At 41.7% G+C, this 21,033-nt stretch overlaps 1 protein-coding gene and 1 pseudogene across 2 annotated transcripts in view; one reads left to right on the forward strand and one right to left on the reverse strand.

Moving 5' to 3' along the window:
• Window positions 1–9,077: 9,077 nt before the first annotated feature.
• Window positions 9,078–11,572, reverse strand: LOC309973970 (D-dopachrome decarboxylase-like; annotated as a pseudogene). Its single transcript has 4 exons — window positions 11,563–11,572; window positions 11,281–11,402; window positions 10,780–10,929; window positions 9,078–9,150 (listed from the first exon to the last, which is right to left on the reverse strand). The product of its transcript is annotated as a D-dopachrome decarboxylase-like (transcript).
• Window positions 11,573–19,203: 7,631 nt separating this feature from the next.
• Window positions 19,204–21,033, forward strand: part of ATP6V0D2 (ATPase H+ transporting V0 subunit d2) — a gene marked incomplete at both ends in the record, with an annotated part of 46,881 nt that continues 45,051 nt past the window's right edge. The window contains one exon of the mRNA XM_082858563.1: window positions 19,204–19,333. Within this exon, the coding sequence (XP_082714689.1) occupies window positions 19,204–19,333 (130 nt within the window). The remainder of the gene's footprint in view (window positions 19,334–21,033) is intronic.

The raw sequence follows: 21,033 nt of genomic DNA on the forward strand, positions 1-21,033 counted from the left end.
GCCACGGCGGGGAGCGGGGCCCGAGGCTCCCAGTGCGGGCGCCCACTTATCCCCGGCTAGCAGAGCGGGCAGAACTGAGCCCCCCGCCCAGGGGCCCTTGTTAGGAAGAAGGCCCGGCCTACAGTCCGGCCGCCTTGATCCGCACTGACCACTGATCCATAGTACAGCTTGACGTGGTAAAAACAGAGTGGGCGAGAAGTCAGGAGCCTGGGCTTAATTCTCAAGGGCTCAGTTTTCTCATCTGTGAAATGAGGACGTGAACATATAAAGTTAAATAGTTTATAAAGGAGATCTTCCTTCTAAAGGACTTTTATGTCTCCAAGGCAGAGCGCACTCATATCCAGATGATATGAACATTAAATATAATATTTTTAAGCTCTAAGAGCTTATAATATTTAAAGTATAAAATATCACTGTCCTCTACTGCATTAATTGAGCACACTAGTCTGTGTCTGGCACTCCGCTAACTCCTACATCTGTAGGAGACATGAGCCTCACCCTCTGAGTGATGCATCTGAGACAGAAAAACTCTGTCTAGAACCCATCCCAATACACTTTGCAAATACAAGGGTAAAATCTGTGGGGGAAAAAAATAGTATTAATTATGTATAATATTAATTATTAATTGTAATTATTATATGATATATCATCTATTTTATCTATTTCATCCTTGTGTTCATAATTATTTATACATGAGTATATGTTATACATATCGTTTTAGTAAATGATATTTTATGTATTGGTCAGATATCAATATATTGATTATGTATAATTTACATTGATAAATTTTATATAATTGATGTGTGGGGAGTGAAATTCAGTCAAAACCAGCCAGGCACGTCAAGATCAGGTACCCCTCAGAGGTTGAGGAGCCAGGAGTGAGTGCCAAGTCTCCCAGTCTAGTGTTCTTTCAATGGTCGTATCCTTTCTAATTTTGTTTAATGTTTAGTTTGGCTTAACAGAGACCATCTGTGATGAGTCAATTAGTCATGGATTTGCCCAGAAGAACTGTATTTTGAAGGAAAATGTAAAATACGACTTGGGTTTAGCTTAGAGAAAATGAGCCCATCCTGCAAAGGGAGCTTAAGTGCCAAATAGTAGACTTTTCATGAAAAAGAACCCTCAAGATTCGCCAGGTACTGGGAAACAAAGAGAGAAAGTCGGTTGTAAGCAGGTGAAGAATTCATGCTTTTGTGTCGCAAGTTTTTAACTAATTTTCAGAATAGGCAAAATAAGCAGAATGGAAAAGAGAAGAAAAGGGAGGAGATGGAGAGAAGTAAAACGTTCAGGTGCTGCTGAAAGAGAAAGCTCTCCTGTTCAGGGAGCACAGGGCTGTGAGGATACTTGCGGCCCAGCAGATAGGAAGCGTCTACCGTGAATCCTGGCCCTGGGCAGCGGTGACGGCCTGCCTCAGTCCCGCAAGGCAGTCCCTCTAGGCAGCTGGCCACCCAGCAGGGAGAGCTTTGTCAAGAGCCTCCTGCTAAGCCTGAATTTTCCTTGAAAATTGTCTAAAACAAACACTGGTTTTTAAGCTCTTTAGAAATGAAAACAGTAAATAGAAACCACTGATTAGTTCTCTTTTGGAAAGCACCAACAATTAAATGGAAGTGTTGTTGACAATATAAATTCCGTTCCAGGAGACAAAATTTACTTACGCATTCGAAACTTTTAAGGGTTTTCACCAAGCTTTAAAATGTTAAAATGTTAACCACACATCTTCAGTGTGTTCTTGTAGCCCAACAAACCCCTCCAAAAGGATGAGAATAGCATCCTACTGCAGGGTCTCCTGTGTGTATTTCTCTTTATTGTGCGTAATTGCCTCATTGTTTTGGAGACCACGCAAACACTGTTTGGGACCACATGCTATTTACACATTAATTATTTATAGTTATTTAAATTATATATTTTATCCTAATTGAAGTAATAAAATTGTTCAAGTAAGTTTTAGACTTAAGGCCCATTTTTTTTTTAAGGCCCATTTTAAATGAACTTTTATTTTTATGTCCTTGTGTTTAGTGCCTATAAATGGCTTCCTGTAACACTCACACCAGTTGAAGAAATGAAAATGGTGTTAAACATCTGATTCTGCGCTAAACTTTACTCTAGTGGTGTTTTCTGAAGAGTATTAAATAAATTGAACCTCCAGTTTCTAAAGAAAAAAAAATTACCTCATCCTCAGCTTCCACTTATTACCCCAAAGTCACAAATTCTCATTAAATAGTCAGCCATAATGTTCAAAACAATACGTAACGCATAGCTCCAATCACTCAGTGCTGGGTTCCCTCCTATACCCAGTTTTTAAAAAGCAGAGTTGGAAAGGCACATTGAGTCCTAGGCAATAGAGATTCTGAACCCATAGGAACTTCCTAGAATAACACTCTGGCTTATATGTCATAAATTGAGTCAACTAAGTAACTTGGTGTGTGAAAGATATACTCAACAAATTATAATCCAGTCCCTAAAGAATATTGCACTGAAAGGATTTACAGAATTATGCCAAATCTAAAACTCATTAAAGACTTAGACTATCATTTAGGGAAAACTCATTTCTCTCGTACATGAATAATATTGGTGGAAAACAGAAAAATATTATGAATTTTTGTATTCTATTCTATTGTAAGTAGTTAGTACATTTCAGTGAAAGAAAGAGCAACGCAAGAAATTAGGGAGGTCTCAAGGAGTGATACACTGGGAAGCCCTACAATTCTATACTCTCTTCTTTAGATTAAGAAGAAAAAAATATAACCAAATGGCATATTTAACAGATAAAAATGAAGAATTTGCTTCATTTGGAATGAGTTTTTCTTGCAATAGCTGCAATTTTGTTGTTGTTTTTCAAGTTTTCCTTTTCTTTAGATCCCACCTACTGGGATTAATTTTCTCTAGAGTGATCTCATGCCTGAAACATGAGTTTGAAGGTGTAGGTGTTCATCTTATTGACTTCCTTTTCCCCAAGGTGTAGGGTTTGTGTTTGTAGAGACAATTAGCATGGGGCTCTTTTAAGCCAATTTCACGTACAAAGTGAAGTGTGGAACCAACAGTGCAAAGTTCCTCTCTGAGCTTTCTTCTCATAAACCAATAATAAAGAACCTCTAAGTAGGATGCCTTTGTGTGAAATTCAGAGATGAGAGAAATGTTCCTGCTACCCTTGGCAGACTATTTTTCATTATCATAACACCAAAAAAAACATAATAATTCAGACAAGTCAGTAAGAAATTTTCAATTACTGAAAATACTTTGTCTCCACTATAGTAGTGAATCACTCCTGTTAATTTGCATAGCTCTACATTTAGCACTGAAAAATAGAATATTTAGCTCTTGTAGAATTTCAAGTTTTATAAGTTATCTTATAATTGCAAAAAAAGAAGATAAATGTTAGTATATAATAATAAATTGCAGGTAAGATCTCTGCTGTCAAGTAAAAACACAAATTTTGCTTTTTTTAATAGTAATGACTCAAAGAAGTCGACAGCCAACTGATGAGTGAAGTTTCCCTGATATTGTGCATAAATCAAAGAAGATAAAGTGAGAGTATTTCCATGATATTTTAGCTGATTTGCCTAAAAGCACCTGCCTTTTCAAGTTGACAATTTGCATCCAAACCTTAAAAAAAAATGATGATTAGAAATAGATTTAGTTACATGGAAAAATATTTACAATATATTTCGGGGTGGGGTAAAAAAACCAAACTCTATATAGTATGATCTCATTTGTAATCTCACTCATGAGATAAGTTCCCATGGTGCGGAAGGAAGCCTCCTGCCAAAAATCAAACAGCAAGGAACAGAGACTTACTGACAACTATGTGACTGAACTTGGGAACAGATTCTCCACCACTAGCTGAGCCTCGAGATGACTACAGCCCCAGATGACAGCTTGACTGCCATCTCAGGAGAGCTTGGCTCTGAAAGTAGACTTCCAAGTTCAAGTCCCATTAACACCACTTACCAGTGCTGTGACCTTAGGAAAGTTACCTAGCCTCTCCATCACTCCAGCTTTCTTATCTATGAATTTGAAATAATAATAACACAAATGTCATAGGGTTGCTGTGAATAACTCCATTCATGTAAAGCAATTAGAACAGTACTTGGAACATTATAAATGCCCAATAAATATCATTATTGTAATATATTATATATAATAACTACATAGTACACTAAAAACTAACATAAGTAAATGGCTTTAAGGGGTTGTATTAGTTATCTCTTGTTTTATAACAAATCTCCCCTGAATTTAGTAGCTTTCAAACTTTAACAAAGTGAGCTGAGAAGCATCCCCTGTCTCTCAATAATAGGTCTGAGTATGCTCACCACACTTGGGCATCAGAGAGGTTACCTCTGCGAAAATGCACAGTTGGCTGGGCCCTCAGTAAGTCAGCTTCCTCTAGTAGGAGGTTCTCAAGGTGCAATTCTCATGACTGCTACAGATAAACAAGTATCAAGACAATTGTTATGAAAGGAAAACCATATTTGAATACTTAGATGAACTCTTTTTAAATGAGCATTTTAACAAACAAAAATCAAAACTTTTATTCCAAAAATATTTGCACAGTTTTCATAAACATTTCAAAAACCAGTTGCTTAGAGACTGATTTCTAACCTAAATAAATCAACATTTTTTACAATTTACTGAAACATGTCCTGGATTTCCATGCTGCCATGTTTAATTCAAGCAAGACTCTATAAAAAAAGTTAACAGAGAAAAGAACCTTGGTTTTTGATTGACTTGTGGTTTCGGGACATTTCCACAACCTGATACTTCTCTTATATCTATTGTTCCCATACAAGCCTTTCTCTCCAGGGAAACAGCTTTCTCTTCCTAGGACACCATCAACTGCATCCTTGGCAATGCTTTTCTCTCTGACTGTTAGTCTGTGACCAATTTTCTCTCTCCAACATTTTGGAGAAACCTGCTATGGATTGAAATTGGAGGTCACAGTTTCCTTCCACATGTTAGTCTCAGAATGTGGGACACATCCCTGTGCCCAAGAGGAGCCCATGGTCAAGCTGAAAAGCCAGCTGTGAAAGCTTTCAAGACTTAATCTCTTCACCCCGTCATCAACTCCTCTGGTGTCCAAATTTGTCAGGTGCCATTTGGCGTCAGGAATAGCAGAGAATGTTTAAATCCAGATTTATTCCTCCATTATGTGAAGCTTTATTTCTGAAATGCTGTTTTGTTTCATTTTATTTTTTAAGACATTGCTTCTTGGTTTATTCAATTGCCACATACATACTGGGTGCTTTCATGAAGTAGTAAATTTTTGGTGGGTGGTGGGGGAGTGCTTATATTATTAAAATTATTATTATTAGTTTGTCCTTATATGTTTGTGCCTTTAAAAATATTGAATATATAAGCATCTGCTGGAAAAATAGCTCAGATGAGGAGTTTGATAAATATTCAGACTTTATTATTTTTTTTATATTCAGACTTTAAGTGCGTTCACTAGTTTGATATTTTTATCTCATTTTTCTCATGCTTGATCTCAGCCATTACCAAAGGTTCTCAAACTATAATGTGCATAAAAATAACTCACGGGACTTCCCTGGTGGTGCAGTGGTTAAGAACCCGCCTGCCAATGCAGGGGACACGGGTTCGAGCCCTCATCCGGGAAGATCCCACATGCCGCGGAGCAACTGGGCCCGCGTGCCATAACTACTGAGCCTGAGCTCTAGAGCCCGCGAGCCACAACTACTGAAGCCCGTGCGCCTAGAGCCCATGCTCCGCAGTTAGAGAAGCCACCGCAATGAGAAGCCCGCACACTGCAATGAGGGGTAGACCCTGCTCGCTGCAACTAGAAAAAGCCCGCGCGCAGCAACAAAGACCCAACTCAGCCAAAATTAAATAAATAAATAAACGTTAATTAAAAACACAAAAAGGCAAACTCAGGGAGCTAGTTAAAAATGTAAATTCCAGAACACTATTCCCAAAATTTTAGATTCATTGAGCCTGGGAAAAAGACCAAGAAGTTGCATTTTTAACAAACCAGTGTAAAGTGGTCTGTAAACCACAATTTGAAAATATTGTTTTAGACATTCAAATGTAAAAGTCATTAAAATTTAAATCAAAGAATCATAACCATATTCAGTGCTATTGCTCATAAATGGCAAAACTGGGCACCTAAACAGTAAATTCATAGACCCACCCAAATGTCATCATCTCCAGGGAAAACAGATATGAGGTAGCCAGCACCGGGAGAAGGGGAGAGAGAGAGAGCGAGCGAGAGAGCGCTGGGCAAGCTCTGAAAGGCTTGGACAGTGGACAGCAGGGGAGTATCGGGTACTGATTATGGCAAAGGAGGTGCTTTACCAACCCTTCTGTTAATGTTTAGTTTTGTTGTTTTCCAATTTCAGAGGTAATACGTGATTAGCACAACCTTTTTGAAAACACAAAAAGAAAGTTGACTGTTAATAATAACTTTAATTTATGGACGTGTATAAATACCTTTATTTTCATATTTGTATATTGTTATTTCCTAAAAATATCATGGTATATATAATTCAATGTAATTTTTTTCCACTGATCAGTATCCTTATTTCCCGTGTCAAAAAAAAAAATATCTAAAAGATGGTTTTAAGCGGCTAACCAGCATTCCATCGTGTAGATATTCCACAATTTAATTAAATATTCTTTTGTTATTGAATATTCAGTATTCAATACTTTTTGCATCGAACTCAGACAGGACTCCTACTTTGGATACACTGTAATGTTGAAATGCACTGTGTAATCAACCTCTGTATTTTTTTTTTTTTTTTTTTTTTTTTTTTGCGGTACGCGGGCCTCTCACTGTTGTGGCCTCTCGCGTTGCGGAGCACAGGCTCCGGATGCTCAGGCTCAGCGGCCATGGCTCACGGGCCCAGCCGCTCCACGGCATGTGGGATCTTCCCGGACGGGGGCACGAATCCGTATCCCCTGCATCGGCAGGCGGACTCTCAACCACTGCACCACCAGGGAAGCCCAGCCTCTGTATTTTTGATTGAACAGTTTCTCATTTTCTACCCATTTGAGATCACCAAAGCAAATTATATCTCAGGGTTCAAGAGTCATTAGACCTGGCTCTCACTGCGTTAGAAGTAGGGGAAAGTTACGGCCTCATTCTCCTCAAGTAAATACCAACTCATCCAAATCTTTATAACTTCCTGTCTTTTGTGACTTTGCAATTTGCCATTCTTCTCATTGACCCTATTTACCACTCTAGACCTATGAAATCCCATATTGTGTTTTATTCAGTAGCCTGCTATCTAGTGGTTGAAATGGAGAAGTACAGGTATTTCCCCCCTAAAGAATAATCCCATTTCAGAATACAGCTCTAAGGTCACTCCAGTAATAACCTCATATTTGTATAAAACTATGAATAGTTTATAAATCACTTTTTAAATAGTAGAATTAATCATAAACCTAGAGTCAGAATATCTTTGTTTTATCTCCAGATCTGCAATTACTGATTTGTAACTTCTGTTTTTAAAAAAAATTACTTAACTTTTTGAAGTTGGGTCTCCCTTTCTTTGAGGTAAGAAGGCTGTTTTTGATGTTCCTAAGTTCTTTATAATTTTCAATATGTTTTACAATTCTATTATATGTAGCATTTGGAGAACTCTTAAATCAAGAAATTTCTTTTTCAGATTCTTTAATGATTAGACACAAAAAGCCATGAATTCCTCTTTATTTCTTCAGTTGGTATGACATTCTATCAAATTATCTCTGATAATATCCCTTCCTATTCTAAGACTATAAGGTTTGTTTGTATAAAACTCTCTCTGATTACAAATCTTTCTTCTGTGACATCTTTAATAATGTAAATATAATGTATAATAATGACCTCTATAATAATGTAAAATCACCTTTCTACCTAACAATTCATTTTTCTTAGTTCATATTTTCTAATATAAACAGTATTCTCAGCATAACAATGCCATTTATTATTCCCACTGGTGAATTTTCCATCATTAGTTCATGTAATTACCATACAAGCTTACTGCTGTAGCAAGACAGGTCCTGGGATCTCTGCCATCAAGATAGAAAAAAATAGGGCTTCCCTGGTGGTGCAGTGGTTAAGAATCTGCCTGCCAATGTAGGGGACACGAGTTCGAGCCCAGGTCCAGGAAGACCCCACATGCCGCCGAGGAACTAAGCCCGTGCACCACAACTACTGAGCCTGTTCTCTAGAGCCCATGAGCCACAACTACTGAGGCCGGGTGCCACAGCTACTGAAGCCTGCACGCCTAAAGCCCGTGCTCCAAGAGAAGCCACCGCAATGAGAAGCCCGTGCACTGCAATGAAGAGTAGCCCCCACTTGCCACAACTAGAGAAAGCCTGGTGAAGCAACGAAGACCCAATACAGTCGAAAATGAATAAATAAATAGACAGAAAAAAATAAAAATGAGAAACATTTGGAGGGCAGAAGAAAACATTGTAAGGTTATTACATTATAAAATACATGTGAATTCAAAAATATATATTTTTTTCAAGTGAAACATGAAGATTTATACAATAGTATGATATACGAGTTTTATAGCTTTTTAAAATTAATGTTATAAATCAGAATTTCTCAAATACTATTCCAAAGAATACTACTTCTTCAGGTTGTTAAAGACATTAATTGCCCAAACGAAGGGAGTCTTTGTCCAATCAATTGTTTGGAAAATGCTGTTTTAAAGTTAAGTGGCTCTGATCACCAAAGGACTGCTCAGCGACTTCAGTATGTTAACATGCACTTTGTCCAGGGTGGGATGTACTATCTAACCTGTTTTTTCACAGAGCTTTTGTTTACCCCCACAGAACATCTCTTATGAAACTGTCGACTGAAAAGAAAACACACACACACACACACACACACACACACACACACACAGCTTAAGAGCACTAAGTTTCAGGTTTATTTTTTTTTAGTTTTTCATGTTTGAGAGACAAAGCTCTCTTCGTTTATTTGTCATGAGGATGGGGAAGAGAACTGACAGGTCACAGGCATGTCTGCACATGGGGGTGCCAGAAGCTGGTATCCACCAGGCCCTCACTCTGCCAGGAGGCCTCTCTGGAAGGGGCTGCCAGCTCACAGATGCCTTGGGCACCCTCCATGCCAATCACAAAAAAGTCACGACTGTCCCATTCTTGCCAATCTGCCTGGGATCCAGGGGAAGAAAGCAGATAATGATCCTTCAGGGGACAGAGAAAAAGATGTCATCAGCTCCTGGGCTAATGCCTCACATTCCAAGACCCGGAGACATGCACACCCACCATGGGCTCCCAGGCCAGCCTGCCTTAGCCCCCAGGCATTTTGCAAGCCTGCCTCACCCCATTAATGCTCTCCCCACAACCCCCAACAGGGCAGTGGGCATGTCAGGGATGGGATGGTGACTGCACATCATCATCGCCCTCCCAGGACAGACTCTCAACACGGCAGCCTCCATGGTCACTGTATGCTGTCTGTGGGCTCACAGGGGAACCCTCTCTCTTCCAAACCGCAGGCCCCCTGGGGACATGTGCAGTGCTCCAGCCACCTGTTTTCGCAAAGCCTGGCTTATGAAGGCCAAGCACAGGGTGACTCCCACCCCCACCCCCACCCCCATAATGTCTGTGGAGTGAGTGTGCCTCTCTCACAGAAGTGACAGGAAGTTCTTTGTGAAGAAACAGGGTACTTGGGATAGCCTGGGGCCAAGGAGGTATATGTGACAACCTCAGTTTTCCCATCTGTAAATAGGCATAATGGAGGTATCTACCTCATGGGGATGGCATGTCCGCGTGAGGGGTGTGGACACGGGGACAAAACTTCTAAGGATCAAATGGAATCATGCATGTGAGTTACCTATCGAGTATCTGGCACGTAGTAAATTACGCATTACTTATCATTGTTAGAATTATTATCGCTCCCCAGCTTGAGGACCAGGTCTGAGCCCCCCCCCCCGCCCCGGTAGTGACCATTCTTCACCAGGCTTTCTGGGCCAATGAAGGCTCCATTCTGGAAGGTTCTTTCAAGCTTCTCATGCACTTAGTACTTCGTAGGCATGGACTTGGCTCAGGAATATTTTTCACCCGGGAAGAAATGTTAACCTTGCCACAGAATCCCAGGTTTGGGAGCCGTAGGGGCTTCTTGGGAATCACTTAATCCATGCCTCTCTATTCACAGAAGAGAAGGGTACAAACCAGAGATGGTTCATTTCCGGGTTTGTCTGGATCCCCCAGCTGCTCGGGACCCAGAACCCAGGTCTCCAGACATTCAGTCCAATGCTCTTTCCACTACTCCGTGGCCCTCCTGGGAACCTTACATGGGACCCAAAAGTCCCAGCCTCAGAACATACCCAAAATTCCTCCTGACCTGCTTGGAGAAGTTCTAGAAAATTACTCCTGTTTTCCTAAGATGTGGAGAAGTCTGAAGGCAGATGATAACTGGCTTTGGTTTTGTCAGGGTAACAACATCCCACCCTGCCAGGTGCCAGGGCAGGTACGGTATAGTGCCATCCCATGCAGTGCCCCCAGGGAGTGGTTAAAGACAGCCTTCCCACTTCACAGATGGAAACACTGAGGTCCAAGAGGCCACACCTTACCCAGGTGTCACAGGAACCACTGAAGAGCCAGGAATTCATTCAATTCCACCACCACTCTGAAAGTGGCTGCACCACGGAGGGGGGGGGGGTGCAAGGGGTCAATGGGCCCTGGGGCACCAGATCCTTCTTGCACAGGGTGAGAAATTTATTTTTTCCCCAAACTTAGGAGGGGCCTGAGGCGGGATCCCTGCTCCCGGCCGCGCAGCAGTCCCAAGAGGGTCCTCTCCCTGCCCCTAAGCACCAGTCCTGGGCCAGCTCCAGCTCCCTGGTAAGGAACTCGAAGAGGCGGTGTGCCCATCACAACGATGGAGGAGACCAGCAGCTGCGCGCCGGGATCCGCCAAGTCGTTCACCGCTGTGGCCAGGCCAGACCGCACCGTCAAGTTCACGCGCTGCAGGGACACGAAAGCTTAACCTGAAGCCGGCGTAGGCCGGGATCGAGCTGAGGACCGGGGCGCGTGGAGTGCGGGAGCGCGGGGTGGAGATGCGCGCGCCCCAAGGGATTAAAGCTGGGGGCACCGGCCGGGGTTACTGGAGGTCACGTCGGGGTCCTGACTGGACAAGGCGACACGGAACGGATGCGGGGCCGCGGGGTCACAGAGAGCTGGAGTTCAGACTCTGCGGGCGGCGGGGCGGGCGGGCGCGGAAGGGTCGGGCTCACGGTTGGGGAGCCGGGACGGGGACAGACTCCGACCCAGGTCAGCCAACCTCCTCCCACCCCGTGCTCCCCGGCCCATGCTCACGTCCTCAGGCTTGCCCAGGGTGGCAGCAGTGGCCGCGCACAGCCGCTTCTCCGGGCCCGCGGGCACGCGGCCGGCGGGCAAGTTCGTGTGCAGTTCAACGAACTGCCGAATCCGGCGGGAAGCTGTGCGAAGGGCAGCAGCGGAGAAAGCTCAGTTTTATTTTATTTGGTAACATTATTGAGGACTATAGCCTGGAGACAGCCTCTCAGATAGCTCTGAGGTACTGCTCTGAAGAGGTAGGGGAAGAGCCAGTATAAATATGAATTTGGGGCTGGGGAATACATGTAGTCATGCGTACATGTTGGTAAGAAATTATTGCTAATCACAGAAGCAGACATCTCACGTCAATGAGTTTAGCGCTTTTCTATGTATGGGAAGGTGCAAGAATCTGGAGTCACTGAAATTCTTCCTTAGATATGCATCTTAACCATCTAGGGACGGTAATCCTAAACACAGAATGCTTCATCCTGTTTTTGCCATCCTGAATTCCCTGAGCGTACAGTCAGTGGGTGACTGCAAATTCAGGGCATAGAGTCGTTGGGTAACTGCAGTGGATTGCAACTTAGCCCTTTGTGTAACTGGATGATAAACAACAGACACTCTGTTCTTTTTGTTTACAGACCCTTAAAACAAGAAAAGTTGCAGTGAACATGTAGGGTAAATGGAACCAGACTGTGAAATAACAGATGAAAACATTTTTTAAAAATTGCTATTTAGGAGGAAGAAAAGAAGGGCTTGCATTATGGTGAAGACCAGTGATGGTTTGGTGAGCTTTCAAGAGAGAGGAAGTAGGAGAACACCTTGGCACTTAATGAGATGTCCAAAAACATCTAACATATACAACAGGAAGTCACTTGTGGAAGCTGCAGTGCGACTTTTTTAAATGAAAAATTTATAGGTAATGTATGTTAAAGAGAAAAACCACAGGCCCCAAACGGCACCACTTTTGCTAAAGCCCATGATACCACCTAGATTTCACAGCTAACCTAAGTGCAGTTTCAACCTGCCTCAGAAATGTAATCTTAATCAGGCAGTTGGAATTTTCTAGTCAGCATGTTGGCCTTCTCCCCACCCCACCCCCACCCCCCATCCCAAAGGAAGAAGACGCATTCTGCATGATAAAACCCTCTGGGTCTCTTCCCTCCAAAAATAAGTTGTCCTGGCCCAAAATAATCCTTTCTTTTCTTTTACTAATGACTTCCTCTCCCCACCCTTCTTTCTATAAAAGCCTTCTGCCTGTACCACTCCTGGGAGTGCTCTTGTAGTTACCAGATGGGATGCTTCCTGGTTCATGAATTGTTGAATAAAGCCTTCAGATTTACTCTGTTGAATTGTTCTTTGACGGGTAAATTAAGTGAAAAGGTGCTTGCTGTAATGTTATGATGACCCCTTGTGGTTCAAAACCAAAATGACCCTTTGAAAAATTAATCCTGGCACCTTAAGCAGCAAATATCTTGGAGTTTAAATAACATTCTTTCAATGTTCCCCAAACTATTGTCAGTGGTTATCTCTTCAGAGTGGTTTTAGAGGGACTTTCATCTCATATATTGCTGTAATAGTTAAAATTTTTGCAAAAAGTATGCATTGCCCTTGTAAGCAGAGCAGAAAACGATAAAGACTAAACAAAATATAAGGGAAAATAATCATCTTTCTCAGGTAGATATTCGTTTCTCTGCAAGCCAGAATATAGAATTTGGATTAAAGTAAATTACTGCCCCTAATCTTTTTAAATAAACAGGATTTTGACCTTTTTTTTTTTTTTGATGTTGTGGGTAGAAGGGTTTTTTTTGTCTCTTTTTAATTGCGGCACGCGGGCCTCTCACTGTTGTGGCCTCTCCCGTTGCGGAGCACAGACTCCGGACGCGCAGGCTCAGCGGCCATGGCTCACGGGGCCCAGCCGCTCCGCGGCATGTGGGATCTTCCCGGACCGGGGCACGAACCCGTGTCCCCAGCATCGGCAGGCGGACTCTCAACCACTGCGCCACCAGGGAAGCCCCAGGAGTTTATTAATTAATTTATTTTTTTGCTGTGTTGTGTCTTCGTTTCTGTGCGAGGACTTTCTCTAGTTGTGGCAAGCGGGGGCCACTCTTCATCGCGGTGCGCGGGCCTCTCACTATCGCGGCCTCTCTTGTTGCGGAGCACAGGCTCCAGATGCGTAGGCTCAGTAGTTGTGGCTCACGGGCCTAGTTGCTCGGCGGCATGTGGGATCCTCCCAGACCAGGGCTCGAACCCGTGTCCCCTGCATTAGCAGGCAGATTCTCAACCACTGCACCACCAGGGAAGCCCAGGGTTTTGAACTTTTTACCTTTGCTTTAGAGTTATACTTACATAAATATTTTATCTAAGTATTATGAGTGATGATTGTTTTTTGTACTTTTCTAATCAGATTAAAATTTTTGCCTAGAACAGATTTTGTGGTAAGAAATTAAATAGGGTCACTGAAGAACAATAAGCTATTATGAAGGAAGACACATACTGTATCAGGTCCAGCCTTAATTAACATATAAAAGCAAAAATATAATTTTGATAAAGTATAAAAGCTGAATCATTAAGGCAAACAGCACATTACAAATCACTGACAAAACAGATTTCATCACCAGCCAACATGTGAAGTACTTTTAGTATTCTCTTTAGCAAGAAGAAAATATTAAAACACCCTTAAAACTTTAAATTATCCAAAACCAACAAAGCATAAATGGTCCCACTTTTAACCTCAGACGAGAGATCCTTCATGCTGAAGTGGCCCAGAAAGTCAGTGATGCTGATGACAGTTGGCAAACACTCTGGCTTATAAGAAAGGAGTTAACCGGGAGTACACACACTCTGGCTGAGCAATGTGATAGCTGTTTCGAATCAATGTCAAGGGAGCAGTCTTGCTTTGCCTGCAGTGTTCTTGTCCTGAATTCAGTCACATGTTTTCTGGGTTTTCTCACTGTAGCCCACTTTAATCAAGTTGGGATTCTTGAAGAACGTACACGGAATTTAAGTTCATGTGGCTTTAAAACTCAATTTTTCAGCATGATGTGTTTTCTTTGGACTGATATGGGAGGTTTGTTCTGTTTTGATATGTTCTAATCAGAAAACTTAAGTACTGGAGAAAACAGTTAAGGAGAGGTAACCACAAACCCATCTACAAAGGCACTGTCTCTACTGGGCACATGTGCTCTTAGAAATCAGCCACCTTCATGTACTGACCTTAGCTTCCAGTGAGCAGCGCGGGGCTATCACATCACTTATTGAACTGCCCACTCCAGTGCGGAGACTTTGCCTTTCTGCGAAAACTCATTAAGAACTACAATGTTAAACCAGAGCTCCTTGGAGAAATAGCCGATTCCAGGTCAGGGTAAAAATTGAAAAAAATGAGTAGGGAACAGCCTGTCTACAGAAAGCAAGGAATTTGTCAGACTACTGGGGTTATATCAGAAAACAGGATGACTATGCTTAAATCCATATGTTAATAATAATATTTTTTATTTTGAAAAAAAAAACCCTTATTGGTCACTTTTGGAGGATGCTAAGAGCCAACTTGTTATTTGGAAAACTAGTAAGTAAATGGAACGAGTTAAGCCTTTATCCTGCTTTCTTATATGAAATGTAAACTAGGGTAACCAACAGTTGTTGTTGAAAAGTCTCTTTTTATATAGTTCTCCAGCTAATAAATGAAGAAGGAATGATAAACTAAAATATAATCATTTTGTGACTGAATGAAACAGTGGACCTAAGTGGTAATCATAAATGGCATCTGACAAAAAAAAAAAAGAGATATGTTACATGCATCCTGATGGAAGCATTCAAGACTGCTGTGAAGTGTTCTTGCAAAAAATCTAACATGAAAGGGATCTAGTGGCCAGATTTAACTACCAACTTATAGGAATAACAGGAGATAGACCAACAAGTTCAGTGACACCTCAGGATGTAATCAGCAAATTCCAAACTGTGAAAAACTCTCCAGAACCTGAGACCAAGTGTCTTAAACAAAAAGCAGGGCTAGAGGGAGGGAAGGCGTACCTAAAAGAAAGTTAAGAGGCATGTAACCCAATTATAATGTCTCCTCATTCCAACAAGCCAAGTGTAAAAAAAATTATGCTGAGAAAATTTGAACATTAACTGGATATTTAATATTAAGGAATAGGGCTTCCCTGGTGGTGCAGTGATTGAGAATCAGCCTGCTGATGCAGGGGACACGGGTTCATGCCCCGGTCTGGGAAGATCCCACATGCCGCGGAGTGGCTGGGCCCGTGAGCCATGGCCGCTGAGCCTGCGCGTCCAGAGCCTGTGCTCCGCAACGGGAGAGGCCACAACAGTGAGAGGCCCATGTACCGCAAAATAATAATAATAATAAATAAAAATTTAAAAATAATATTAAGGAATAACTTCAAGTACAATGGAGTCATGATTATATTATAATATATAATACAGTATATATAGCAATATTATATTATTGTTAAAGGATTTTTATCTTTTAGAGATAACTGAAATATTTATAGATAAAAAATGATATCTTGGATTTACTTGTAAATAATTAAGGATAGGGAGGAAGTAGGCAATGTTATAGAGCAGGGCCAAAAACGATGGCCCAGACCAAATCTGGCCCACCACCTGTTTTGTTTGTTTGTTTAAATATTTATTTATTTATTTGGCTGATCGGGTCTTAGTTGCGGCACGTGGGCTTCTCTCTAGTTGTGGCGGGAGGGCTCCAGAGTGCGTGGTCTTAGTTGCCCCACAGCATGTGGGACCTTAGTTTCCCAACCAGGGATCGAATCCATGTCCCCTGCATTGGAAGGCGGATTCTTAACCACTGGACTACCAGGGAAATCCAATGTTTTTGGTAAATAAAATTTTATTGGAATACAGTCAGGCTCATTTGTTTATGTGATCTATGACTGCTTTCTTGCTACAAAGGCAGAGTTGAGTAGTCACAACAGAGACTGTATGGCCCACAAAGACTAAAATATTTACTATTTGACCCTATGGGGAAAAACCTTCGTGATCCCTGGTAAAGCTGAACTAAGACTGGCCGTGAGTGAATAATTATTGAAGCAGGGTGATGGATACATGGGGGTTAATTATAAAGTATTCTTTCCATTTATATATGTTTGAAATGTCCCATAATAAAAAGGTTTAAAGTTTGTTTATTTGTTTGAAGTGCTGATAGCTTTAGAAAAGGACTTTGACTTGGCCTTTGACTTTGTCACTGAGTATGGCATCCTGGGCCCACTCCAGGGGGCCTACACAACACTGTGTAGAGGGCCTACACAGCACTGTATCCTACACAACACTGCCTCTAAAGACACTCCGAGGGACTGTTTGGCTGGGAATGGCTACGAAGCTAATGACTCTTGGGAGCTCTTAAAATTGACAGAAATTTGTAATAAGTCCTATATAGATAAGCATACATACATATACATATATTTGTATAGCATGCTACAAAACCGCAATACCTTCATTCTTTGGATACAATTACCAAATATAGTGTTTCCTAGAGAAACATGGAACTAAAGACTCTGTAAGAGCAATTTTATCCAGCAAACAGCTATTTGAGTCTCTGCTCGCCCTCAAGGCATGCTACTAGACACTTGAGAGACAGAAAGATGATAAGATACTCTTCCTGGCTTTCAGAAACTCAGTGTAGTTAAAGAATTAGGATTACAGTTTGTAGTAACAGGAGGAAGAAGGGAAGCCATTGCAGTAGCTTCTTAGCACACAAGCCCACACCTGCTAAGCATATTAAGGATTGTATCTCATTTAATATTTACAGCAAACTGAGGTGAGTGTTATTATCTTCATTTTACACATGAAAACACTGGCACTCAGAGAGAGGAAGTCATTTAAACTCATACTCTGTCGCACTCCAAAGCCCACTCTCCTAAACATCATTGGTAGTTTAAACACTGAAATGAACATTTTTATTACATTTTCACAAGAAGGACCCATTTACAAAGAAGCTCCAGATTATTGTCACTGTGCTGCGTTTCCTCTCATATCCCATGAGTTTGATCTCATTTTTGATAGGTACCTGCAGCAGGAATGAGACATTTTTGCTTTTGCTAGGTTAGAAGAGTAATGTGAAGAAAAGGAAATACTTTGCCTGCTTCATCCACTAATTTCATAATAGTGGAGAAAGTAGATGTCTATCATTTTAAAGAAACATTGGAACTTGTCTGCTTATAAATATAAAACATGGCAAACTGAAGTTTTTCGCACACACTCACACAAAATCCATTCTTTTTTGAGCATGTGGACATTCAGGACTAGTTCTCAGCAAAACTATGAAGACTGTGTTGTGCTCTAAATATTTAACAACTGGCTCTCTCCCCCAAATATGTATATATGTTTATCATAAATTTTATGATATAAAGGATGCATATTACCCAATTTACAAATAACAATAAAATAATACTCTTTCTTACAAATCCCATATATTTCATTGATTTTCACAGTATGCTTTCATTTATCTTTGTTCAACTCTAGAATCTGTAGCCAACCTATGGTTGCAATTGACAAACAAGTGTAGTTCCAATGACTGTTGGTTGATATTTTTATTTACATTAATGAGTAGGACAAAAATGAAACAATGAAGTCATATGTAATGTGTGTGGCTTCTTTGCTGAATAAAACAGTTTTTTGAATACTGAAAGACTATTTCTTCAAATTTTTTGCAATTCACAATGCAACTGTAACAGGAAGGGGGACGGGCCCCTTCCAGGGCCAGAAAGTGAGCTCTTGTCTAATACTCGGAAATGGATTGTCCGAGGAGACACACGTACTGACAAAGCAAAAGATTTTATTGGAAAGAGGCACCTGGGCGGAGAGTAGCAGAGTAAGGGAACCCGGGAGAAGTGCTCTGCCACATGGCTCACAGTCTTGGAAATACTGAGAAGAGACTGGAGAATTTCTGGCACCTTAACTTCAATTAAGAATTTGACACAATATATATGAAAGTGAAACACTACATATGTAAAATAGTGTTCAGGATATTTGATATAATTTTAGAGCTAAGTGTAAGGGAGAACAAGCATTCCTTTTGGGAGCATGAAACCACAATTACGTCCTGGCTTAATTAAGCTGTGCATTTTGAGCTGCCTCCCGACTTCTGAGAGCTGTTTCCTTATTTGTGATTTGAGTAATAATACTATCAGTCCAGATACTCGTCTGAGTATCCTGAGATCCAAATGGGAAAAAGAAAATGACGAGCGCCTTGTAAAGGGTCAGATTTTGCAAAGGTAGTGGCTTATTATTAAGAATCACAACACTGTGTATCAGCTCCCAGGATTGTTTTCTGGTCTCTGCCTCTAACGACTGGGGGCAGGGAGGGAAGCAGCTACGAACCTTTGACCAGGTTAAGGCATTACTGGTCACTGGTTTTACAAACACGGTGCTGATGAATTAGCTTCTCAGGGTTCTCCAAACTACCTGCTCACGTTTGCTCTATTTACATATAAGTTAATTAAAAAAAAAGAAGTCCTCTCTTTCTTCTTATTGATAGTCCTCAGGACACTTAGGACAAATGTAATTTACAGTTGAAAGCTCAGAAGCTCAGATGGGGAAGGAGTGTTTACACAACATTCTGCTGCAGCAAGGGTTCCAATAGCAAAGCGGGGAAGGGGCCATTTGCTCTCGCAGGGAAAGAGCCCTGCCCCCCCCCCTTCTCACGACCCTCCTCTCTCAGCAAGGGTTTGCTCCCGGGTGCACTCGGGTTATCTAGCTGATTCACTGTTGATGTAAAAACAGGGCTGGGCAGGCTATGTTGAAAGCCACTGAAAGCGGAGGAAACTAGTCACGAAACCCCGACTATCAGCTGAGAGATCGCTTCCCGGTAACTCCGGAGAACTGCTAGCACTCTTTCCAGACTGGTGCACGTCCTCGGGGTCTGCCAGGGACGCAGAGCTGTTTCAGCCTCTCTCGGCCGCGACCGCTTCCCCCATGCTTGAGGGCGCCGAGCTGTACTTCAACGCGGACCATGGCTACCTGGAGGGCCTGGTGCGAGGATGCAAAGCCGGCCTCCTGACCCAGCGGGACTACATCAACCTGGTCCAGTGTGAGACCCTGGAAGGTAAGCGCCGCTCCTCTCGCCGTTTAAAAAGGAAAAAAGGGATTGATGCTGCCCACTGGAAGCATGGACCAGGGGCCTGGGAGTCCAGGGCGGGTTCTTAGGCCCAGGGTCCAGACTCCAGGGGTCAATGAACTTGGACGAGGAAAAAATATTACACCTCTATTTTCAGTATTCTCTAAGTAAAATGTAGCATTTCCTTTCATTATGAATGTAGGCAACAAATCACGGCCGTTAGTACTTTGTCACCAACAGAAATTCAGTGTTTTCATATCCTCATACGGTTCTTACAGATACATTGAGATTTCATTTATGTTTTCACTATTTCAAAATTATACTAGATATTGCACTCATCCTTGATATTTAATGTCTTAATAAAGAATCATGTTATTGCACATTTTAAAATATCTTAATAGCTATATTTTAAAATATTTGGTTTCCTTTGTAATACTATGTATTTTTGTTCTACATATTTATTTATTTATTTATTTTTGGCTGCCTTGGGTCTTCGTTGCTGCATGTAGGCTTTCTCTAGCTGCAGCGAGCGGGGGTTACTCTTCGTTGCTGTGAGTGGGCTTCTTATTGCGGTGGCTTCTCTTGTTGCGGAGCCCTGGCTCTAGGCACGTGGGCTTCAGTAGTTGTGGCATGTGGGCTCAGTAGTTGTGGCTCACGGGCTTAGTTGCTCCGCGGCATGTGGGATCTTCCCGGACCAGGGCTCAAACCCGTGTCACCTACATTGGCAGGCGGATTCCCAGCCACTTCGTCACCAGGGAAGTCCCTCGTTCTACATATTTATAAATATTATCTGGAGAAGGATATCACCAAACTGTCTAGGGAATCCATGGCCAAAATAATAATAATAATAATACCCTAAACCTTGGTCTAGAGAATTTTATTCTATTCTACTTACCAGTATCTATTAACACGAGAGTATGCATATTTGAGGTTTGTCTTTAATGGAGCTTAAGAAAAAAATCAAGAGGCATGGTATGTGGTGAGGCCATCCTAGATTCAAAAGTCCTGACTTTGACCTCTGCCAAGGATAGGTAGGTGACTTGGGGCTGAAAGCCTCTGAGCCTGATTCCTTATTTGTAAAACTTGATGGTAACGCCTGCTTTGCTGAGTTGTTTGGAGAAATAAATAAGGCAGGACATGAGAGAATGTGTTAAGAACTGTGAAGCACTCTACAAATGGAAATGATCTCTTTCTTTTAACCACTTTATGAGGTATGATTGACATGCAAAAAGCTGTGCATATTTAACGTATACAACCTGATGAGTTTAGAGATAGGAATACACCTGGGAAATCACCACAATCTATGCCATAAACCCAGCCATCACCTCCAGAGGTTTCCTCCTGCCCTCTGTTATTACTGTGTGTGTGTGTGTGTGTGTGTGTGTGTGTGTATGTAAACTATAGGCTCTATGCTGTACAGTAGAGCACTACAGTAGATTTCTAGGACTTATTCATCTTGTATAATCAACACTTCGTATCCGTCTCCTCATTCCCCCCCCCAATCTGGAAATTATCTTTTTCTTAAAAAAAATTATTTATTTTAAATATTTATTTATTTATTATTTTTTTGGCTGTGTGGGGTCTTAGTTGCGGTATGTGTGCTTCTCTCTAGTTGTGGCGCACAGACTCCAGAGCACATGGGCTCAGTAGTTGCGGCACAAAGGCTTAGTTGCCCCGCTGCGTGTGGG

Source organism: Leucopleurus acutus (genome assembly GCF_964270905.1).
Source record: "Leucopleurus acutus genome assembly, chromosome: 17".
NCBI classification, from domain to species: Eukaryota; Metazoa; Chordata; class Mammalia; order Artiodactyla; family Delphinidae; genus Leucopleurus; species Leucopleurus acutus.